The sequence below is a fragment of the Sinohyriopsis cumingii genome, chromosome 5 (assembly GCF_028554795.1).
Source record: "Sinohyriopsis cumingii isolate HCF-2022 chromosome 5, ASM2855479v2, whole genome shotgun sequence".
Classification (NCBI taxonomy): domain Eukaryota; kingdom Metazoa; phylum Mollusca; class Bivalvia; order Unionida; family Unionidae; genus Sinohyriopsis; species Sinohyriopsis cumingii.
Genome location: NC_142965.1, coordinates 88,172,448 through 88,198,461, shown reverse-complemented (window position 1 = coordinate 88,198,461; position 26,014 = coordinate 88,172,448). Strand labels below are relative to the sequence as shown.

Genomic DNA, 26,014 nt, shown 5'->3' with positions numbered 1-26,014 from the left:
GCCTGTGGATACGTAGGATCTACGTTGAAAGACAAGGATGCCTGAAAAGAGTGCTGATTTACGGGCCAACAGTGAGACGCAGCCTAAGGACAAGAAGAAGACCAATGCGGTGCCCTTTATGTTAATGAATACATTAACATAAACCCAAAGGCCCTTTTCAGGGCCCCCCCCCATATTTCTCGAAAAGAGATAGCCTTTTCAATTGCCTACCCCTTTTTTAAATTTAAATTTAAATTTAAATTTAAAAAAATTTAAAAAAAAAAAATCCCATGTTCAATTCCCCTTGTCCCTAGACAAGCCCAAACTCTATACCCCATGTTAAATTCCCCTTGTCGCTAGACAGACCCACGATTTTTCTCCATGTTAAATTTCCATTGTCGCTAAAACGACCCAGGGGTCTCTGTAATGCTAATTCCCATTGTCACTAAAGTGACCCTATTCACTACTTATATATATATATATATATATATATATATATATATATATATATATATATATATATATATATATATATATATATATATATATATATATATATATATATATAAGTGGTCAGGATATCTTACTGTCTATACTTCTGTAACGTACAATTTAGTCTGGAATAGTGTCATGCATGGGTTTTCTTGCTAAGAACCATGATTATGAGTGCTGTAATATTACAGTTTAGGCTTATGGATGATTGGTAAAAAAAATTACACACATACACATGTACGCACGCACACACACACACACACACACGCACACACACATTAAACGTCAACGTGAAGAAGGACAAATAAGGTATAACAAAGAGTTAATAACTTAACATTCAGTTAAATTCAATGTTTGATAACTGCAATAAGTTAAAATCTAAATCCTATGTTATTTGATAGGTTTCAGAAAATTTTAAGGACATCAGTGTCAACCCATCATAAAAGTTCAATTTCTCTCAAACTTAAATTTAGAAAGATGTAATCCGAGAATTATTCATAAAATAATTATTTTCTTTGTTGAGATTTTGGAAACCCAAATCTCAGTTCAAAGCTGCGAATCATTTTAATACGGAAAGGAAATGCTCAAAATTTATTTCCCGCTGTTTCTCGGTCAATTGAATCTTAAATTTCCTTGGGGATTTGCAATAAGTTCTGTATTTTGACTGATCAAATGCATTTTCAGCGTCATGGCAGGAGCCAACAGGGTTAGTAATATCCTAGAGGCAAATGTTTTTAAGCAGTCATTAAGCAACAGAAGAAGGCTATTACCACCTGGCGTGTATACTTTATTTTTATTTTTATTTCTGTATATATTTAGCCTGGCGGTATCTGGTAACGGTATGACGCCGGCGTGAAATACTCATAACGGTATGTTTGCGATAAACTAGTGCGGCTTAACGTACGTGTGTGTGTGTGTGTGTGTGTGTGTGTGTGTGTGTGTGTGTGATTGCAGGCTAAAAAAAATCCATAAAGAAATATTTGTTGACTATGTTGACTATCTACACAGGACCATTTACGAAAGGAAATTATTTAAATTTGTCATTGTCAAATATCACTAATCGATATTAATGCTAGAATTTCATACAAATTCATGCAGGTAGGCTCGTGAGGAGCAGAACTTTAATTGCAGTGTATATTGATTACAGCCTACTACATGTTCTATAGCACCTATTACTTTGTAATAATAATAAAGTGGACGAAGATAAAGAGAACAATTAAATAATGCATACGCATTGAAAAGATATATCCGAGAAGACTATTTGTGCCACCTCATTGTGACATCATCGCAAGTTATGCGCTCAATCCCGTAGCTTGCAACGAAGTGTTAACGATCGATGCTGCACGTAGCCGGATCGATACAGACGAAAATAAGTATGCATGAAGTAGAATGATAATTGATAATATAAATAAATATATTAAAGCAAATGAATTTGTTGTTGCACTTCTAAATATGAAATGACGATACGTATCTATATCTATAAATACGCAAAGAGATGAGAGAGAGAGAGAGAGAGAGAGAGAGAGAGAGAGCTGATCCAAAACGAGGCTTGTAGCAGCCCTCGAGTACAAACATGGCGACAATCGTTGTAAATGGCTACGTTTTTCGGAGTCTGGCTATGGTGCTGTTGATTCATTCTTGTGTGGTTAGTAGTACTTCAGGCAGAGAGTTTCCTAGTCTAGGCAGGTAAGTATTCATAAGCAAATAATATCTTGCTGAAGTATTAATTAAATTTGGAGCACTTAACTGCATTATCAGGAAATTGAAAATGCAGACGTCGTTTCTAATTAAGGGTAGGGGTGGGGTGGTGGCAGTGGTTAGTTGGTATGACATCGTTTCTTATTCGCCGTTTGTAGAGTACAGTAAATGATAATACAGCTTATGGTGAATTCGGGGAAATTGTTAATTTATAGTTTTCACAAGCTGGAACTTCTCTAAACAGTAGCTATAACTAAAATTTTAAGAAACTTAATTTTCCATGTGTTGATTTGTCAAGTTTTTACTATTGTTGTTATTGTCGAAGATTCAAGTCTGTTGGCGTATATAAGCAACTATAAAAAGGAACCATGTCAAATTTTTGCACAGCCAAATGTACTGAATGTGTGATAAAGAAAGACAGCTATTGTTATATTATGAAGCACGTAGGTTGTTTGGGGTTAATGGGTTTCCCAATCTAGAGTGTGACAGTTGAAAGTCATCAAATGCGCTGCAGAAAAAATATGTTATATATACTTGTTTATACGTCGAGTCCAACAGAAACCCATTCTGGCAGATCTGGGATTCTTTAGTTTGTTATGAATATCGAGTAGGAAGAAAAAAGAAAACATAGACCCTGATCTACTGGTGCATTATGCAGTGGTATAAAAGAGTCAGCATTGTTTGCAGTTGGACATAGCTTACAGTCAAGTAGATACAATATATTTGTCTGTTCTAGAACCTTCAACTATTCTATGCATTCTGTTCTCCAGCTATCAGTATTAAACTCTGTTTTTCCTCATCAAAGTATCTGTCTGAATGTTCTCTTTAGATTAGGGTTGTTGTTGTTGTTGTTATAGGGTCTAACACCATTTTTCAGCACACGATAGGCTATACATGGTGGCCAGTATTAATGGTGGAGGAAGAACCCAGGAAAACCCCCGGAAAAAACCACCGACCCACGAGAAGCTACTGGCAAGCTTTCTCACGTACCCACGTTGACTGAATCCGAGACTCGAACCCACGCAGACAGGGGTGAGATGACAGTGATCCATAATGGAGAGAGCTTTAGACCACTCGGCCACTCGGGGCCCCTAGATTAGGGGTCTCAACCATGAGTCTTTCAGTGAAGTTATTGGCAAGTTTGTGTTACAAAATAGTCACATTTATTGAAAATCATCTTTATTTACAAGGTTTAAATATATTTTGGTCAGTTTCATTTATTTCAAGTAAAAATCATTTCAGACCCTCATATTTTTGGGATGGTGGGTGAATGTGGTTCAAGACTCCCATTTGAAATATTTTTCACATAACTGAGGGTTAGTACAGATATTAGAGGTTATATTTGTCCTAAAGAAATTGACATAGACAGTGCAGTAGTCTGTCATACATGTACATTATTGTTGCCATACAGGATACACAGACTGGTTAAACCAGCTTTGTTTAATGCCATGAACAACTGGGTGATCAAGTACCACATCTTTCTGAATAGCCATAATTTGGCCTTTAGAGTTTAAGGATTATAGCTATGAAACCTTTGGCCTTTTAAATTTAAAGAGTATTACTAAAAAACATTAGTAGCCATGGGGTCACCTACTTCAGAATTTAGTGGCCATTTAATATTTCATGTCAGCAAATACAAATGTTGTTGCCTTATACATTAACTCATTCAGCCCCAGACCCGTTATCAGTATCACTGCTGCTATGCCCCAGCAGCGCTAAGCTGTGTCTAGCTGCGTGTGCCCCAGAGTTTTTACCTGTTTGAAAAATTTTGTAAACATCGTGCACATGCATTCACTCTTACCTTAATTTCTCTTCTTATATCCAATTAAAATCCAAGAAAGTTTTACCATTTATTGCAAATGAATTTGTCTACACAGTGATGTATGTTTTTTCCCTATTTGTCCAAGTCTTTCACGACTTATTTATACAGAATTTACAAAATTATGTGCAACGTTTATCCGCAAGAACTTGATCATCATCGCAGTCAGCATCCTCATCTTCGGACGATTCAGTCTCAGAAACTTCTATGTCCGAATCAAAATCTCACAAAATATCCAACTGCCGAACATATATTTCCTCAGCTTGCTCAGTATTTTCAAGATCAAACCCGAGAAACTCCTCATTTTTGCTCTCATCAAAAATCACTCTTACGTCCGCCATCATTTACGATTTTTCATGACCAGAACACGTGTAGTTAAACCGCTTTCAAAACAGGAGCCCTTAGCTTCTGAACAATTCAAATTTCCGCAAATGAAAGTAAAATCATTTCTGATTGGTTTAATAGTTGTTAGTTCTTGGAATAAACCCATTTCTAACCAATCAGAGACGTTGAATCTAACACACATTCATCACGCTTGGAGACGGGATCGGCCATTGAATGCAGTAAAAAAAAATCACGACTATAGGCGGGATCGGCCATTGAATGCAGAAACCGGATCACGCCTACAGACGGGATCGGGGCTTAAAGGGTTAAGAGCAAAAATCACTGGCAAAAAAAATGTTTCTGGTTGGCCGACCATCCTTTTTTATCATTGCTGACCCTAGACCTTTTTTCTCCTATGGTAAATAATATCACGAAAAATCACATTAAATAAATGGTCCCCCCCCATAATAATCTGCCTACCCAAATTTTAAAACCAGTGCAGTGGGAAACATATTTTGAGGGGTGGGGGCCTTAGTGGAGAGTTGATAACATAGACAACAATTGAAGTTTTGACTTCTGACAAATAATTATTTTTTAGTTTTAGCAATACTACTTGGCACATTATTGACTATATTTATATCGTGTTAAGGAAATGGGAGTTCTGGGAAGTAAATTTTGGGGGTTTTAACAGCATCATTGTTGACTGTATCATGTTGTGGAAATGGAAACTGAGTGTCATTCCCATGAACACACTGAAGCAGATGACCGGGATTCGGCTTGGGAGGACTACCTGTCACAGAAATGTAATAAGATTGGCTACTAGACGCTTACTGATAACAATGTACAAGAGATACTATCAGAGCACATTAATGTGGGAATTGCTCACAATTTGTAAAAATTTGCACAGTAGTGATGTACAAGAACTCCCATGAAATAGTTTAAAGTTGCACATATGAAAATGTATTATGCACAGCATATACTTTTTATTTAATTGTTAGCCCATAAAGTGCTTGTTACAACATCTGTCACTTTTCAGGTAGGGAACTGTTTACACATTGGGCTAATTGGCTTGATATAAATGACTGTTACACTAAATTTGATTGGTACATTGGGTCCTGAAATGAGCATTCTTTTGTAGTTTAGACCTTGCATCAAGGAACTTTTACAATTTTCATTGTCGTTGTAGGGTTTAATGCCATTTTTCAGCACAAGAAAGGCTATACATGGTGGCCATTATAAATGGTAGAGGAAGAACCTGGGAAAACCCCAAAAGAACCACCGACCCATGATAAGCTGTTGGCAAGCTTTCTCACATACCCACATTTGCCAAACCGTAAACTCAAACCCAAGCAGACAGGTGAGATGGCAGTGATCCGTAACGGTGAGTGCTTTAGGCCACTTGGGGCCCCCAACTGCGCCTTTAAAATACAGGTTACCTAGAACACCAAAAATCGCATATTCCCAGCATGGTTCATCTTCAGATGACGATTTTGTGTGGCAGATACTGGCTGATAATAGTGAAGATGTTAAAATTTATGAACTAAAGTATATCAGATTATAAGAGCTGGGAAAGTGTTAATGAAGTTACCAGTGGAGCTGGGAAAGTGTTAATGAAGCTACCAGTGAGTGAATTTGAACCCAAAAATAATGTTGAATGCGAATCCGATATACATACAATAAAAACAGTCAGCATGCAATTCAGCTCCACTTTAAGTAGCATTTTGAAAGTAAATGTAGAAAAAGCAGAATAACAAGCATAATAAAGATGCAGACAGTTTTAAAGTGGAGTGTAGTTTTCATTTCTTTGCTCAGTTTAGCCATGCAGGATCATGTGCTACAAAACAATGTAGCCCTATACTTCAATAAGGATTAAGATAAATTGAATAAATAAGAGTATAAGATGAAATTAAAAAAATATCTTTCTCTTAAAAAAGACTCTATGGAATTGTTGGACTTCTCGCCCAGTTATAGCATTATGGAGCAGATAAGATATCTCACATAGTAGTTAGGAAACCACTGAATTGAGAAAGTGAAACTTTGGAAGAATTTATGTTAGTGAAAAATTTTATTTTGGAGAAGTATGTGAAAGACAATAGCTATGAGCTGTAGAAAATTGTACGTAACCATAAAGAACAGTTTCACAACTTGTTCAAGCTGGCTACTGTATGTATAGGTCCCTTCCAACAGCAGATTGAAAGGGGGATCTCAGTACAGTACAATATTCATACAAAGATAAGGCACAGATTAAGCTCAGATACAATCTGCAGATTAATGTTTATATGGCTAGAGGCTACATCCTGAAAAGATTCCGATTTCATTAGAGCTGTAGTTGAGTAGGAGAAAAGAAAGGCAGATATTAAAGTCTTAGGTAAATATTGAACTTTGGCTGTTTCCCCCTCACCTCCTTTTTTCTACTCCCCCTTATTTCTGTTTTAAGGGGGAACACCACATTTTATATAAAATCCTGGCTGCATCTCTGATGCAAATGCTGCAGGTGGTGTTTTGGTCTGTTGAGCAGTTTAACTTGTACATGTACATGCATCAGACAAACATTTAAATGATGTCTACTTGTCTAAATGCAAATGGTGCCAATCTGACATACAATACAGCAGCTAATTTGAAATTCTTTATTTTGCTGAAGAACAGTCAGGCACTTAAAAAGGAACAGTTGGTCTTACTTTGAATTCCTGGATTTGTGTTTGTCCAGCAGATCAACATTCTGTTCAAGGGACTCTTTTTTTTTTCTTTTATGAATATTACCCACAATGCAGATGGGGGAAAACAAACATAAAAACTGTTTAACATTAGGCCAAAGGTGGGGGGGCATCTCATAGGCCTTCTAGTTTATTATTGCTAATGGCCAGGAGTTACCCACAAAAAACAACAAATTGAAAACTGTTAGAAGTCTTTGAAAGTATTAAAGATCTTGGATGACTGAGCATGGATTATAGACAGTGCTTGGGAGATAGTTCACATAGATCGGGTTCTTACAGCACTTTGTAAGCCAGATGAGTGATGGCAGTCCAGCTTACACCACTTGCATGTTTTTATCAGTTTTGATCATCTTTGTATAATGAACATCAATTTGGATTCAAATTTCTTCCATAGAATTGCCTAGGTATATTTGGAAATTTGTTGGTGTTCTCCCATTTTTGAATGGATGTTTGATTCTGCTCCATGCTGTTTCTGTCAGCCACATCATTGTCAACAAATAATTTGAAAAATCTGGCACCTGAAGTTTTACTCCTAATAGTGCCTGATAACAAGCGAAGTTGATTCTTCCCATTTGACACTGACCACAGCTTTAGAAAAGGTGAGAAATTTAAGCGAAAAATCTAGCATTTATTCAGTGGTTTTGCTGTGCTGAGTGAGGTGGCTTCTTCTTCCTGTTTAAATAGGGCAAAGTGCTGAAAAAACGGGTTGTACGAGGTCAAATTTTTTAATGCAGGGATCGATTTAGGTTTTCAGGATGGTCAGTTAATATTGACAGGCAAACGCTTGTGATATCAGTTGAATTTTTCCAAAGTTTTTATTAAATTTGATTGGGAAGGCCAGTTGATCATCTGCAGGGCCAGTTGAATTATATGTGATCTGACCATGCTGGCCAGTGTTAAGTTGACCATTCTAATAGCAAAAGAATTTCATCTACGTCTGGTAGATTTTTTAGCTCTGAAAATTAAACAGTATTAATCTAAACAACATAATTACAAGATTGGAAAAAATTTGCTTCAGTGTCAGGGTTTCCTATAGGACTTGTAACTGAAGGGTCATTGACTTGCTCCTGGGCTGAAATTTCCAATAGTCTAAATTTGAATACCACCAGTAGAAACCTCAAAACAAAAGTCATGTGGATGACATAAGAAAGAAAATACAATAATGTCTTTTAAAATTACATTTATATTTATTGTCAAAAACAGAAAGCATCAAAGTCATGTTGGATACACAAATAACACAATTAAAATACAAAATATCAAGAGGTGACCAAAAGGAAACAGAACATCACACATTACACTGAAAAGTCGGGAGAAATGATAATTTTGTCCGCGACTGTGAAAAGTCCTCGAATTTTGCAAATATTGATGAAAGTCGGGAAAATCCTGGGAATTTTCCGCCACCACTTGACGCCCGAAACAAGTAATTGAGTAGTAACTAAACTGATACTGAGTTAAATTTATTGAGTTTTAACCAGAATATTGGGAGGGTGCAGTATATATCATTTGATTGTTTGCAATAAACATATATGCTGAGTCAATCCAAATGCCCAGTGGATTAGATTCGTCTAGTAGACTTTTATTTTCAGAGTCAGCATTACATCCGTATCTTTCCTTACATGGAAGGTATGAAAACCAGTCTAGCATCACAAGAGGCCAACATGGTGGTGGCAAAGTGTTGCCACTTACCGGATGATCTAGCAAACTTTAAACATTGTTAGATTGAGTGATACATGAATGAAATCGATATGAAAACTACTATTTTGTCAGAAATTGTGAGTATTAAAATCATTATGTCTTTAATCTGCTGAAATATGACCTGATACTTGTGATTTGCATTGCTAGTCGCATGAGTACACAAATCTAACAACTCACATTTTCAAACGTTGTAGAGAAACAAATATAAAAAATATTAAATTAAAGTCATATACTGGTTGTAATAAAAATACAAAAACGAAAGAACAGAAAAATCTCCATATTTATATATTCTGAGAACAACTTCTGGAGTTTTGTTGTATTATGTGACTGCCACTGCTTGATAAATCAGACTGGTCAGATTGCTGGTTATTACAAAAAGTAACCGACTTTCATTTATTAATATAATTGAATTTCTGTACAACAACATTATGAAGGAGTTTGTTGTTGATATCTTGTGACTGTTGGACTTCCGATGTCGTCATTTGAGGTTTGTGAAGTCATGTGACTAGTAATGCAAATGGTGAGTACTGGGTTAGGTTTCATCTACACCGTAGTTTCGCCTTGTCTTTCAGCGGATTAACGATGTAACAATTATAATACTTGCCATTTCTGAGAAAATAAATCATTTTCCTATCATTTTTATGCAGGTATGAGTCGATATAACATAAGTTTAAATTCTTAGCAACACCATATGTCACTACCACACAGTGGTGGCAAATTCCAAATTTTTTATATGCAGTTGCAATGACCCCAGAACCCAACCTAAATGTCCAAATATGAAACATTGTGTGGGAATATTCGGAGGAAATTCAGATTAGAAAATGGACTGCTGTTCATTTTAAGCCAAATTTGTAGTCCAAATTGTTGGATCTCAGAGCCGAAATGATAAATTATCATCCCTTGTATTATATAAAAAAAAGATATGAGCCCCTGTATCAATACAAGTTTGGGGACTGGTTTAATGAATTACAAGAAGACAAGTTGAAAGAGAAACATCTTTAGATTTAGAAAATGCATGTTTTATAATCTAAAATGTTCTTTAGTTCCATTCAGTAATTGTCATATGTGAACCTTGAAAAAAGTAATTTCATCCTGGAAAAATCCTGGAAATGTCCTGGAAATTTATCTTTAGAAAAGTGTGGGAATCATGTTTATAGTTTTAAGACATATTTTATCAATGTGTGTACATGTACTTAAATTTTATTGTGGATATAAAATGGCATTTAATGGCAGAGACATTGTTATGCTTGGTATTAAAATTTTGTTTGATATCATTTGATTTGGTGTTTTATGTTACAGCAACAAAAATAGATTAATTAATGCCAATGCAGCTGGAATAATATTTAAAGTTCCTTGCCCAAGCTGTGGTAAATGATTAAGGTTAATGTAATGGTAGGATTTGAACCCGCATCCTTTCTATCAGAAGTTCAGCATGCTAGCCAATTTACTTCCGTAAGCCACCTCACATGACTTGCAGAAGTTTGCAATGGGCCTATTCTGCATCCACAAACCCACAGGGGCTTAAATTAGTGGTTTGTAGCCATCACAAAATCCACTAAAATGTGTAACCTATGACTAAAGCTGAATTTACATTTCACAGTGCGCTTTAAATTGCTTGCCAAATATAGATTTTTTTACCTCATTTTTAGATCCTTTTGTGCGAATTAATAGTATCTTTTACTTTTACTTTTTCAGTATCGAGAAATGGGCATCAAAATTGTCTGGGGAGCTTGTGAAGAGTGCAAAGGCGGCAAGCGGATATGATTTTTTTAACAAAGTAGGTCCTTCCTAACAGGCCTGTAATATTCCCATTGGCTGTTTCCAGGGGCAAGTGAAGTCTTCCAGACAACTAGTTATCAAATTGGTGGAACATGTTTTTAGGTTTAGATCCCTCTCCTCTAACATTTTTCATTCATATAACATCCAGCAGTCACATCCATGTGGTCTGTTTTTTTATTGATATCTGGCGCCATTTATTTTCAGTTTAGGTTTATCCGCTACATACGTGGTAACAAAATAGAATGACTTCATGACGAGAGGTGTCACATTCAAGAATCTGTTTCAAGTAAAATGATTGGAAAAATTACCATATTTACACGTGTGGTAGATTTTTTATTAGACTTTTTCCAGTGTTATTAAATAACAAAGATTTGCCTTGCCTTGTATTAAAATATTTCAGTGAAAATTTTTATTCTGTATAGTTGTCCATTTTGTTCATTTTTCCTAACATGGCATAAGAAGTGCATGTTACGTTACCAAGTTTTTATGTTGCCTAAGCCATGACAAAAATATTTGCCTTGAGTTTCCTGCTGATAAAAAAGAGTCCGGTAAACAAACATGTGAACAACGGCCCTGACTTCAACAGCTAATACTCACTCCAGGGCCACAAACTTGAGTCAAAAATGGCATTTGTTAAACTGAAGATTTATATTTATATTGTGCTTTCTTTTATTTGAATTCTAGTACATAATTATCTAAATTTTATTTCGCCAAATATTTTGTAATCAGTACCTACTGTCGCTGTCAGCGAAAGGTACAGACCTAGTTAATGTCATCAGGATCTCAAAACAAGCGTGTTTAAGTTGCTAGATAAATGTCGCCCGAACCATAGACAGGCATGAAGTTAGGACGGTCTAGCTTTAAATACCAACATTGATTCTTAAATAGGTTGTGTGAGAAAGAAGAGATGTGTCTTCCATTGTATTATTATGTAGCACATGTATGACGAGTAAATTGTAAGCAACCACACAAGTCCCTGTGATGATGAATAAATGTGCACACGACAAGCCATTAACTGCTTGTAGCCAGTAGGCCAGGGTGTCATATGGGGGCTGAGTTGACCTCTTTAGGGGTCCAGGACAATATCCTGGTTGGTTTACAAGTGGAACAAAGCCACATGCCTGATATTGGATTTAGGGGCTTTTTCAGTCCATCAAATTGGATTTCCTTGTAGCTATTTTCATAAATATAATTAAAAATTCATCCTAAGTGAATCACATTTGGAAAAATCACTTAAACAGGAGGAATCATTTTATTGTGGCAATATAGTTGCAAGGTACATGCAAATGGCATTGCACAGTTGACAGCAACCACACTGGACATTCATTAGGTTAAATGAGTGCTACAACTTAACAAGGTTTTCGGAAATTTCTTACAAATTGTCAGGGAATGGCTAATTTTTTAATCTATGTGCAATATTGATGCATCAGTGATCAAATACACAAGGAATATTCAAATTTGGTGATGTCATTAAATTCACCTAATAACTCATTAATTCCAGGAGATTATTTTGTCATTTTCACCTGAAATTGGAGTAGGAAACGCATTTTGGGGGCTACTTCTGAATACATCCAAACACATCTGCTTCCAAGAGATTTTCATTTGATCAGATACCTGCCAGTAGTTGTGTTGAAAACGTCAATTTTCATTGGCTATTTTGCTCATGCATGTGAAGAGTACAAGTTGGAGGTTTTATATTTGTTGGCTTATTGGATCTCCCATTTTTGTGTCCTGGCCGCTTTTTTACTCCAAATCCCCAACTTCTACTCTTTGCAAAGTTTCACCTCTCTGTGGGCAATTCAGAGCAGACAACCTTAGACCTAGGCCAAAAGGTCTAAAATCCGGACACAAAATCCAATTCTGACAACAAACAAAATTTGTTTTAAAAAAATCGGGTCTAGAAAAGTGTTTTTCCCTCTGTATTTTTGCAATGTGAGTAGAAAGTCCTTATTATTTGGTATCATTGTAGCGCTATATCTGTCTACTTTTCTGTAATACACCACCCAGTTTTGGCATATCTTAAATGACCTTGATGCTACTGAGCTTGGAATTAGTAGGTTACTACCTCATGACCCCTAACCATGGCTACAGAAGTTAATGAGTTAACAATACCACGGACTACACTGGACATACATCAGGCTACACATTTTTTCTCAGAGTATTGATTCCTAGAGCAAGAGAGTTGCAAGAGTTACTTGTCCCTGCCTTCATTATACTCCACTTAACTACTTACGCTTTTGCTAAAAAGTCACAGGGAGCTTGCGGACTCTTGATGCCAAAAGGGGTAAAAGTATCAAAATATTAATTTATGTTCATAGTCAAAATAAAGGTTTAAAACTCTTCAAATACATTGTCCATTAGATCAGTATATAACAAGAAAAAAGGTTTGTAACTCTAGAAATTGCAGTTGCACACGTCTGTTAATTTCATAATTGTTTTCACATTTGCAGTGATGACTTTCAGTAAATCTCATTTTAATGTGGGAATTTTCTTTTTTTGTAACCAGCTATCACACATACAGAGTTAGAACTCTCTGAGTTGCAAAGACTATCACAGTTTTGAGATCTTTGTCTGATCAGACATAATATATAATGTGGAGTAAGATGTGGTCCCAGATTGTCTTGAAATGCTCTTTCCACCAGCCTTTGCACTAAGTAATCCATTGTGTCAAGAGAACTACTCAACGGTGTACATCAAAGGGAAATTACTGATTGTCCAAAAGAATTTGAAAGTTTCTACAACATGATCACATTTAAATTTCAACCAGTTAGGTTTTGTTTAGATATTATTGCATGTATGTGCTTTTTGAATTGATGAAAATGGCACATATTTTGTTAAAGTTGGTGGATATTGGTGATGGTAACTAAAATATTTCTTTTGAATCTATGTAAGCTGGCACTGTTTCTCTTGTGAAAGTTATGTATTCACAAAAATATCTGCTGGCGTCCTGTCATTTTGTGGTTCTTAAATTCTCATAGGTGTCACTGATACATGTGCATGATAGCTCGTTGTACAATCATACGATGCATCAATTACTGATAAAAAATGTCACTGTAAATGTGAATACCATTATGGAATCAATGGCAAGTTGTGGAGCTGCAATTTCGCTAGTTACTATAAAAATTTTGTATATTTTTAAAAACAAGGCAGTATATTAAAAGGGTTTCTAATGTGCAGTCCTCACTCTGAACATAATATTTTCATGATTTTTATACATTATAAAATATGAAGTTTGCATCGGGTACCTGTGAAAAACCCTTATTTGTGTTAGATATATTCATCCAAGTGTGGCAAAAAAATGCACATCAGCATTGTATGCGATATAATCTTCTTTTATTTCAGTCCTATAATGAACAGCTCAGTGAGAAAGGTCGTTTATTGTTCGAGTCTATAAATGGATCGGTGCTGGTGGCGGAGATGGCAGAAAATCTGGCATATGTCTTGGGAAACAAGATGAGAGCATTGAATGTAAATATTCGCTTATACATTTTTGCAATTATAAGTTTAAAATACTGTGTACACAGAATTCGTAGGAATAGGTCAGGATCATTGAATCAGTTACAATAGCTCAGATGGTACAGTTATGACAAGTCTGGATTGGAGTGATTGTTTGACTCAATATTTCTCCCAGAGCTTGTACATAAGCATTAAAAATAAGCAATTGTCAAGGCTCTCTACTTATATTACAAATAATCAAGTTTTGGGGAAAAAAAGGAGTAAACAGAAATGGAAAAATCAGAAAATAATGACTGTCTTTTTTCATAATTAGAAATAGGAATTCATTTGATTTAATTCTTAGTTACGATTTGGATACACTTTTGCTCACAGAAATGAAAATATCTGCTAAGTTAAAATAAGTAAATATGTTATAGGTCAGTGAGGAATTCTCAGTCTTGTTGATTAACCCATACTTCACAGAGTGTATGGCTTTTTAGCCCTCCAATACACATGAAGCGAAGTTACCCAGTACAGTGCGCTATAAATAGAACACCTGTTAGCTGTTTGACTCCATACACATAGGCCTGCCTGTTAACTGTTAAGCTGTTTAGTGTATGTTACGTTTAACAGCAATTATAACCATTTTACATTTTTGGTACATATCTATTATGTGTGGAAAAATTTAAGAGTAAAGTCCGATCATTATAGCTGTGTAATTATTTTTCACATAAGAATTTTTTATGTGCTTTAAATTCTTGAGAGAACTTGTTCACCATCAAGTCAGTGAAGCCACGTGACCAACCATTTCCCAGTGCTAGACATCACTATAAACTCGCACTGCAGACATCATAATGATATAACTGACATGTACAGTAGTCCCCCTCTTATAAGGCCACCCCTAATGTAGCAGGGAAGTGGTCTTATAATGAGGGTGGCCTTTCTAGAGGGGGATGACAAATGCGAATAGTAAATACATATGATGAAAGTCACAAGTACATTTAATTCTAAAACATTTAATATTTTCATTAAAAAATCGCATGCATGCTGTGAAATAAATGTAAAACAAACTGTGTCATCATTTTCAAAAGACTGCTATGAATAACCATTGATATAGTTTTAAAACTGTCTTTATAATTATGTTACAGATCACATCATCTGTCACTTTGTTGGTAACAGTCTAAAAAGCAAACCAGTCTCGTCACAATTAAAAATATCCTTGCCGTCATATCCCCTGCATATATTGTTTAGTCTTTTGTTCCAATCTTCATTATTGACATCAGCTGATTCTCCACTAAGGACAGAACACATAATATTGTGTCGCACTTGAAATATGTGCAACCATCTGTTACTTGTGGTAAAGTCGTCATATCCCAATTCAACTGACAAAATTGTTGCTTTTTCTTGTCATTTAAATCAGGATACAAACGTCTCCTGGCTCAAACATTTTTCCTTTCTCCGTCCATTTCACCTTCCCACTTCTGCAGATCTATTTCATTATCTTTCACGATATTGTTTATTTGAGTCTTCCCAACATTAGTTTTCTGCAAGGAGGCTCGACACCCCCCACCACCGTCAGTTGAATTACTTTCACTTTCTCTTCTAAACTGAGAATTTTTCTTTTCCTTGATGACATGTTGATCTTTTTGCAGTAAGTTATTCATGTTGCCAACTTCAAAACTGATAAAACAATTTTGTATGCATCTAAACAAATTTCCGTGTGATTTTAAAGACAGTGATCTTATCATGTGATTCGTTAGTCGCAGTCTGGTGCCCTATTTTTTTATACATTTCTTTACACTAAGTGAGAGAAGCCAAAATGGCTTCGATATGTACAATTAACATCACGCAGATTTGACCTCGCGGCCGTTAGGATTTGTAATTTTGACAATTATTGTCAGTAGTAATAGCCACTAATTGTAATTTAATTGATTAAATATAATTTGAGTAACACACAGTGCATCATTCTCTGGCTCCTTGTTGGATTGGGGGCCTTCGTTGTTTGGGCCATTGCCAAGTTTCAGGCATTCATAACTTTGCTTTTGAACCCCCAATTTGTGTCAGTACTTAAATGTACTCAACTATTATGCCCATATATACTTCATACGCACTTCCTAAGGTGCATGAATGGAGTATCGGCTGATGTTTGTTATCATGGCATCCTCAGGATCAGACTTATCGAGTTTCGGTTATCAGTGTCCCTATATACCTCGTATGAGCCCCTTGCGGCTCCACATGCAGGTGTCGGACACACTTCACAACCCTACAAACTCCCACAAGTCTCTCTTCCTGGGTAATTCCTATAGAACAAACAATTCAGAGCTAGGCTGGTGCAGTGTGCTGTGACAGGACTTGCCCCCGTTATGCCATAGATTATTTTATATGTATAATAAAGTGTCTGTTGAACCTGTGTATTGTGTGTTATTTAAATTATCAAAGTGAACAAGCTCAACATCTTACTAAGGGAAGCCATAAAGGCTATTAAACCATTTTCCTGCTGACTTGGGTATTGTACATCGATACTGCCACTTGTCAGCTGTTACTACTGTTCAATAATTGTAATCTTAACAATTATCAGAGTGACTAAACTGGACATCTTATGATAACACAGCAGTAAGGCTAATTGGATTACATATACTTACCCTTTTGTATGGATTAAAATTTGAGTCTTTCTTGGTTTTTATGGAATAAATTTGGCTTCTTGTGAGGCGTAAATGATATAATATTAACCTTAGTGGTACATGTACTTTACTCAGCTTCTTTCAGTAATGAAAACCTGACATCAGGAAACAGAAATCGGATTACTTAACACACGTTATGAATAAAATACTGGTTCTGAATACATATTAAAATAAAATACAGCCGCTTGTGAGGGGTAAATTTTATATTATTGCACTAATATGCTGGCTGCTGGTTGCGTTATCCGGGTGGCCTTTTGCGAGGGATACTTTTGAACACAAACTCGTCGGTGCCAACGGAATCTGGCCGTAAGGAGCAGGTGGCCGCTGGTCAGGGGGGGCGGTTCAAGAAGGTATGATGTCTCACCCAGTAACATATTCTGACACCAGGCCAACCAGTTCTAACACTAACGTCTTAATGCAGAGTGCCAAGAGAGGTGGATGTTAGTACCATTTTTATAAGTCTCTGATATGACTCTGTCAGATTTTGAACCCGTGACCTCCTGCATCTGAGGCAGATACTTTAACCATTAGGCCACCAGGGCAGTCCCTAAGAACATAAAATACAACATGAACACAAACTTGTTTACTCAGACTGCAGCATGGTTTAATACATTTTCCATGTGAGCTCAAGGGAAATTGACCTAAAGAATGAACATGGTTATTTTAGTGTATAGGTTCTCAATCACATGGCCCACAGGCCACATATGGTTCATGGAGTCATTTCATGTGGCCCACATCAACACCTGATATTTATAAAATAACTAATAATGTAAATTTTTCTTGACAGCCAGCCAGTTTTGATTAAAATTTGATTGTTACATTGTTTACTTCTTGTTTCCATCATTGGCTACCTTTTGTAGAGCAGCTTTCACTGTATGAAAAGATTTCAGTGATTCTGCCCTTGGCCAGTGTACTAGTCCTCATGTGGCCCTCATAGTGTTGTGAATGTGAGACCTTTTTTTGTAGTTAAAATGGATATTTTAGTTATTGACACTGACCAATGACCATGCTACTTTCTCACATACCCATGTTGCAGACATGATTTTTCTGTGTTTTAAAGCAGAATTCCACTTTTCTCCTGACTTGAATCATGTTTTTCTTCATATAGTCCATTTTTTATATCATCTCCTATCTGGTTTTTTTTAAATGGTCTGTCGGGTCACATTCTGCAATGACCCTTGTAAATTATTTGTTCCATATATTAGTTAGCACATGAATCTGATAAGAGTATTCTGATTGGTCAAAAGTTTAAATTCATCCAGTGAATATTCGTGTAATGGAAACTGATTGCAATGGAAAGAAGAAGCATGCTTGCAAAACACAGCTTCACAAGTTGTTGAGAGAGACCATGACACAAAAAGTTTAGATAAAGGTTTAAAAAATGTATGGAAATGGAATAGTTGGAGCAAAAAGTTGATGGAAATTTAGTTGTTAAGTTTGTAAGAAAACTGAATGCCAGAAGACTGGCCATTTGTGACCTCTGCAAGAATGATCTGAATTACGGTAATTGCAGTTGGAAGAGTTTGGAACAGCACCTACAAAAGAAGCTGCATACAGAAAAATTGAAGCTCAGAAGGCATCTGGAGATAGTGCAGTCAATTACTATAAGAAGAAAGATTTCTTGCATGAGAGAACCGATGTAGCCCTCTGTCAGAATATGCGCACTGCATGTTGCCAATACATGCACCAGCTTGAAAGGAAAAAGGCTCTCATTGAGAAGGAATAGAAACAATTGCACATTAAGCCAAAAACGTCAGTGGTCACAAAAAGAAAGGCTTAAGAAATCTTTTCCAAAGCCACAAAAAGAGCTTGACTGGCATATCAACAGGTTGTGTCCATTAGAGAAAAAGACAAGTGAATGTATGGGATTATTTGTATATAGTTGATGTACTTGGTTATATATTTTACAGATTTGTTATGAAAAGAGAGAAGTATAATATATTTGCTGCAAAAATCAACAAATTATTGTGACTTAATTACATTGTGAACACTGACATGCAGATGAAATAACTTCAGCATTAATAGTATTGGAGAATAAATTCATGTGACAATAAATATTGTGACATTATTGAAGTCAAGTTGAACATTTTTGGTAAGTTTATTAGTTATTGAAATGATTATTTGGGTTTATTTTATGATCATAAGTTGTACCAGGAGCAGTTTGTTATGTGTGTAAATGAGTTTTTGGACCCCCACATTAGGGGCACTGTCCCTCGAGGACCCCAAACCCCCATACAATTTTTTCAGCTTTTTTTTTTACGGAAGACGAAAATATTGTCTGATGTTGACTGAGTCGAGTCTTGAATCCATGCATACAGAGGTGTGATGTCATTGATCTTTTAATGTGATTGCTTTAGACCACATGGCCACCTGGGAACCTGGTTAACAAGATACATACAAGGGTATCTGTGAATCCTATTAGCTCCTAAATATCCCCACTCTTTGATCTGGTAGTGGCCACTGGTCACCATATTTTCATTTCCAGAATGTAGTCTGCAGTAAATTCATAGGAGTTGTTCCTACTAATACAAAATTATTGTTCAGTTACTATGATATGTTCTTATTCAGAAATTTATACACTAGCTACTACACATCTGTTAGCAAAATAAAATTTATTTTAAATTTAGATTATTTTGAAACCATCAATTTTATTTGAGATATAAGAAGTGTGATTCCACTTTCTGTTTCGTTCTTAATGCTTCATCAGTTGAACAATCACTGTGGTTCTGGTATCCAGTGCGAAAGGAAAGTCCTCATTGGCATTGGCATTATTTCAGTTTGGTCTTTCCTGTGATCTCTAAATTCATGTAGCTTGCATTTATGCTAGATCATCAGTTGTTATCACTTAGTGACTTAAATATTCACTTTGAACAAGCTAGACATTCTTTAAGACTTGCTTGTGTAGAGCTCTTTCAATGCACTAAACTTAACCATTGAGAAGCTTGCCAAATAAAGCTTGATAAAATCATACATCCTGATGACTTGGTGGACTTCTCTAATAGTTGGGATGTAGAGCACAGTACAGCAAATGATATAGATGGCTATCTTTGTACAGCTTTTATGACATATTCAGACCTGCTGACCCTCATGATTTTGGCGTGAATTTCACGACTTTTGATAGCAATTCATGGATTTACACTGCTTGCAAAAAAAAAAAAAATTCCCAAATTTTATTGGGTTTAAATCAGGAATAAAATAACTTTCATCCTGTTAAGTGCTAGTCATGATATCAGCAGTGGTCACTGACGCCAATAACAGTCCTGTACTGCTAGTAGTGATGTTAGTAGAACTATATCCAGTTATTACAGTTTTCCCTTTAGCAACCATTTTAAGGTATTTAATCTTTATTTAGAACAGAAGTTTTAGAAATACTTGTGAAGAAAACTGGGGTCCAACTGGACTTTTTTAAAATGGCACATGTACATACTAATAGCAACTATGATCTTTTTTTAAACAAACACTAAATGAAGAACGCTTTTTCAAGTATGAATTTTTAAGATATTGAAAGATTAGCATCTATTGTAATTTGCTTGAGTTAATATTTTTCAGTGCATGCACTGGCACCACTAATTGTTAACCATTTGATGTCTCATTTTCTGGATTAATACCATTTCATGATTAAGCTACACTACAGTTAAAATGTTTTCACCTCCAAGGAAAAAGAAATGCATTCCACAAAAAGTGAAGTACAGATTGGAAGATGCCAAAAATTGTCCTTGCATTCAGCCATCAAACATTGTACATTATGCTTTTATTTGCACAGTGTTCCACAAAGTTTAGAATTGTGGATGTATACAGTGGCTTGTTTCATTGCTTACAGTACTAATATTATATAATAATATTATTATTTAGTACATGAGTGACAGGTAAAATGTAAGCAGCATTCGATCCCCTGTGGGCATGTGGCAGAGACGATGTGAAAAAGGACACTTCTAACAAAAAGCACATAGATATTGGAAAAACTAAGAGCACCATGCAGATTTCAATGCTGGAATATTTGAAGCCACCTACTCAAGTCCTGCAAACTACAAATGCTTTAGCATTGTTTGTGAGTGTTCTTATTGAACATAACCTGCCTTTCTTTGACAGTGAAAGAGTATTTTCTGTCGTAGGAAAAATGAGACAGTTTTTAGGGCCTCCTTAAGTGCTGAAAATTTGCAACAATTTTAGTCACCAAGATCAACCACCAGGCAAGAAGCCTGAACTGTTTTAAAAAACAAATTTACCATAGCCCATTTGAGGAAGTTCAGGTTTGCCATTGCTTCACATCATGATAATGTATGAAAACAGTTTTGCAATGGTTTCGAATTTTAAAAAATTTCATATTTTTCTACTTCTCAGAGATCTGTCGTTGCTGCAGAAGAGGCTGCTGCAAATCATACATGGAATCCAAAGATAAAGGTAATTATTGTTTTGCACGCATTGGGGAAAATTCAAATCTAGAGTGCAACCATAAGGATAAGAGAGTTTGTATGGCGTTCTAATCAGGTAACACCGGAACATGTTTCTATGAGAAAGTAGGGGACAGAAGTTGTAAAAGGAGAAGGTACATTAAATGCCACCAAGTATATTACTAAATGTCATCATCTTTTAAAAGATGTGTTTGTCATATAGGAGAAATGCAGAATGATTGTTTTATTTGGATTCTTTGCTTTTGCTTTTTTCTTTTTCTTTTCTTTTTTAGGCAAACTCTTTGTGGATAGAGTGAGTGAGAAAAGATAGGAATAATATTTTAGTTTAGTTTTAAATAATTTTTTGCAACATTTGTGTTCCATCTCTGAAAAAAATATCAGAATTCAGAAAACTCATGTTCTGCCTGCATGGTATCTATAATGGATGGCAAGAGTTGTTAATAGTTTTGGAAGCAATATTCAGTAAAGTCTCTGCACAAACATTCAAGGTTTTGATCATGTACCTTTGCCATAGTTTTTGGATGACTTCAACATGTGGTATAAAAGAAAACTTTTGATTTTGTGGTTAACATCCAAGGGCAGGGTCACCTAAAGGTTCTTGCTCAATAACTTCAATAACCCAGACATGATTTTTCTCCATTTTAAAGCAGAATTCCACTTTTCTCTTGACTTGAATCAGATTTTTCTTGATGAGATCCATTTTTTTATATCATCTTCGATCATGGTTTTTTAAAAACGGTTTGACCGGTCCCATTACGCATTGATCCTTGTAAAGTATTTGTTCTATATATTAGTTAGCACAAGAGTCTCCTAAAGTCTATTCTGATATGGTTTTAAAATTTTAAATTCATCCAATGAATCTTATGTAATGGAAACTACTGGCAATGGAAAGAAGAAGCATGGTTTCAAAACATGGCGTCTCGAGTTGTTGAGAAAGACTATGACATGAAAAGTTTAGATAAAGGTTTAAAAAATGTATGGAAATGGGAATGGCTTGGGCGAAAAGTTGATAGAAATTTAGTTGATCAGTTTATAAGAAAACAGTGGTAGAGGACTGCCATTTTTTGACCTCTGCAAGAATGATTTGAATTACAGTAATCACATTTGGAAGAGTTTGGAATGGCACCTACAAAAGAAGCTGCATACAGAAAAATTGAAACTCAGAAGGCATCTGGAAAAAGTGGAATAAATTACTGTAAGAAGAAAGATTTCTTGCATGGGAGAACAGATGTAGCCCTCTGTCAGGATATGCATACTGCCTGTCGCTAATACAAGCAGCAGCTTGAAAGGAAAATGTCACTCATTGAGAAGGAAAAGAAATGATTGCACATTGAGCCAAAAAAGTCAGTGGCAACAAAAAGGAAGGTTTAAGAAATCTTTGCCAAAGCCACAAAAAGAGCTTGACTGGCATATCAACAGGCTTTGTCCATTAGAGAAAAAGACAAGTGAATGTAAGGGATTATTTGTATATAGTTGATGTACTTGGGTGTTTATTTTACAGAATTGTTATAAAAAGAGAGAAGTATAATATGTTAGCTGCAAAACTTGACAAATTATTGTGACTTAATTATGATGTGAACACTAACATGCACATGAATTAACTTCAGCATCAGTAGTATTGGAGAACAAATTAATGTGACTATAAATATTGTGAAATTATTGAAGTCAAGTTGAATATTTTTGGTAAGTTTATTAGTTTTTCAAATGAGTATTTTGTCTTATATTATGATCATAAGTTGCACCAGGAGCAGTTTGTTATGACTGTAAAATGCGTTTTTGGCTGGATGCCTTTGGCCCCCTGGCCCCCCGGATCAGGGGCATTGCCCCTTGAGACCCTGTTGGGGGAGGACCCACAAACCACCCTTAACATTTTTTCAGCTTCTTTTATGGAAGACCAAAATCATGTCTGATAACCATTTAACGTGACCAGAGTTTTTGGAGGGCTTGCACTGGTCATATGAAAAAGGCCTATTGTATTTTGAATCCAAGGTAAGAAGTAATGGTTGTTGTGGCACAAAGAAAATAGTTTTTTGGAGAACAGTTTTTTTCTAGAGTAAATTCCTTGATCAAACTTTTTGGGTAGCTTGCATTTAGTGTAATAAATACAAAACTTGTAGATTCTGGGGTCTGGAGGTCAGTGGTTAGATCATGGTAAGTCTGATAAGAAAATAATGGTTTCTGCACAGTAATTTTACTTCAGGAAGACATAACTTGACCACCGCTCCGGTGGCCTAGTGGTTAGAGCGTCTGCCTCGGAAGTGGAAGGTCGTGGGTTGGATTTCCGGCCGAGTCATACCAAAAACTTACAAAAATGGTACTAACAGCTGCCTTGCTTGGCGCTCAGCATTAAGAGGTTAGTATTAGGACTGGTTGGCCTGGTGTCAGGATAATGTGACTGGGTGGGACATCATGCTACATGTCTGCGGCATGATGCCCCAGTGCTAGACATCACTATAAACTGTCACACTGCAGACATCGTAGCAATATGACTGAAAAATTGTTAAAGCTACGTTAAAAATCCAAATCACTCAAACACATAACTTGACCAAACATTCATGTTATCGAGACCCAATGGTCAGTAATCTCGAACCATGCCTGACTAGTGGCTACAGAGAGGACTATTAAACATGGGACAGGTATAGTTTCAGCACAAGATAGGCTATACATGGTGGGTGGCCAGTATAAATGGTGGAGGAAGAACCCAGGAAAACCCCGGAAAGAACCACTGACCCACGAGAAGCTACTGGCAAGCTTTCTCACATACCCATATTGGCCGAGCCTGAGAATTGAACACATGCAGACAGAGGTGAGATCCTTAATGGTGAGTGCTTTAGACCACTTGACCACTTGGGCCACTTGTAAATGACATCATATAATTTAAGATAAAATATAACTGCAGCTGCGTTAAGTATAAGAATGTATTTGTTGAGTATTTGTCAGTAAATTTTATTTTTTATCTTGCTTCATACATATATAGATTGCATAGAATCAGTCATAGGTGATGATGCAGTCACATCAGTGGTGTTGTGTTTTTTATGTGCGTCTCAGATTTTGAGGGGTGAAAAATTTCTACTATAAAGAATCTTATCCTGGATTATAATGCAAAAGGCTTTTCGATCATGGAAATGAAGCAGCTGCTTGAAAAAAAATTCAAATATATTTCATGAAATGCATTTGGGTTCTGTTTGATTTTGATTTATCTTTGTGTTCATCATTCCATATTGTTAGGACTCTATGGTCTTAAACTAAGTAACAGAAAATAGCAAAAACCAACAGGTTTTGTAAAATTCAACAAATAGTTTATATCTCTTGAATACAAACTGAAAATTTAAAAAAGAACTTAAGTAGTGTGAATTAAATCACAAATAGTTCTAAAAGTTCTATCACAAGTCCAAATGTATGAAGTTCCAATTGAATTCCCATGGTATTGCAAATAAATTCTGATATTGAATGTGTTGATGTGTCTATAGTCTTGAATGAGTTAATGTGCCAATGGCATGGACTATGGCAACAAGCTAAAAGACGTTTGATGTATCACAATGATATAATCCAAAATGTTCTTCACAGAATTCACTATAATTCCAAATTAATGTTTTATTCCAAGAATATTATTGAGCACTCTGTAGTTCCAGTGAATAATAATTTGAATAAATAAATCCAACCAAATTAAGAACTGAACACAACAATAAGACTGTTACTGCTCCAGATGTTAAGACAAGAATGAGTAATTTATCAAATAGACAACATGCTAAGATGCAATAATAGTGCCATGTTGTAGGTCAGTCTTCCTAATGAAACATTCAGAGTTGTCAGCAAGGTTAGGAATTTCCAAGCAGAAAAACTATGTCCTAGACTCAGATTCAAATAAACATATTTATCTCCAAATGTAATGATCTGAATATTTAACCTATACTCTTAGAGAATTATTAGCTATGTAATATGTTGTTTACAAAAGAAATGTAACTGGTCATGTACACCATTACTTTATTTTGGACAGAATCTGGTACAAGATACATATGTACAAAACATACAAACCCACTTATCTCGACCTTGGTTATCTCAAGAACCCATGATTGTCCAGCTTTTTGGTCCGGTCCCAGAAAAGTCATGCTAATTTTTGCCCGCTGATGTCGACCCCTGTTAAGTTGATAACCCTGTTATGTCAGGCACAAGTTTCAGTACGAAGTAACATGTGGACACATTTTTTTCAACAAAGTGCAACTTTTAATGCCGGTCTCAGAGGAATTTGAAAAGAAATGATCAGCAGAAGCGATCGATTTTGACCTACAATTTTGGTCAGTTACATTTTGCTACTAGTCAAATGTCAAACTAACAAAAGAAAATACTTTAAGCTCAAAATTTTCTCATTTTTCTAAGAAGAACTGGACAATGTCAGTATCAGACTTACATTCAGTAGTTGGGCAGTCCTCATAAATTTTGATCCATTGCTGAAGATCATAAATTGAGTTAAAATGTCCATGTAGCACAGGTAGCCTCTTCAACATCCTCGTTCATGAATCCCATAAAATCACAATCCTATTGAAAAAGTAAGCTTTCCTTTTCTTGAACATCCCATTTGCAAGATGAAATGCCTTAAGTGACTCATAAATTCTAGTAAGGCAAACTCACTTTTAAATCTGATTTCACTGGAAAGTGAAATAATGCAATTTCCACATGCAATGAAAATCTCATTTGGAACAGAATCTGGGCATGTGAATGAATATGAATACCAACAAAATTGTTTACATCATACTTCCTGCAGATTCAAAAGACTGCTGCAGCCATGCGTATTCGTTTTTGTTAGCGAAGGAAAACTACTGATAATACCCAGTCCTATTGGATAATTTAATTTTTTTTTCACAAGATGATGAACTTGAGTGGTTTGAAATCTGCCCCCTTGCTGATTAATTTCACAAGGTTATAAACTCGAGTGGTTTGAAATCTACCCTTGCTGATATTTTGTTTATTCCATCGGCACCATCACTC

At 35.7% G+C, this 26,014-nt stretch overlaps 1 protein-coding gene across 1 annotated transcript in view; it reads left to right on the top strand.

Moving 5' to 3' along the window:
- The first annotated feature begins 2,040 nt into the window (after nt 1-2,040).
- LOC149799696 (voltage-dependent calcium channel subunit alpha-2/delta-1-like) overlaps nt 2,041-26,014 on the top strand; it is a 230,274-nt gene continuing 206,300 nt past the window's right edge. Inside the window, exons 1-4 of the mRNA XM_089959053.1 lie at nt 2,041-2,157; nt 10,417-10,498; nt 13,843-13,968; nt 20,958-21,017. Coding sequence (XP_089815179.1) covers nt 2,045-2,157; nt 10,417-10,498; nt 13,843-13,968; nt 20,958-21,017 — 381 coding nt within the window. The 5' untranslated portion in view covers nt 2,041-2,044. The remainder of the gene's footprint in view (nt 2,158-10,416; nt 10,499-13,842; nt 13,969-20,957; nt 21,018-26,014) is intronic.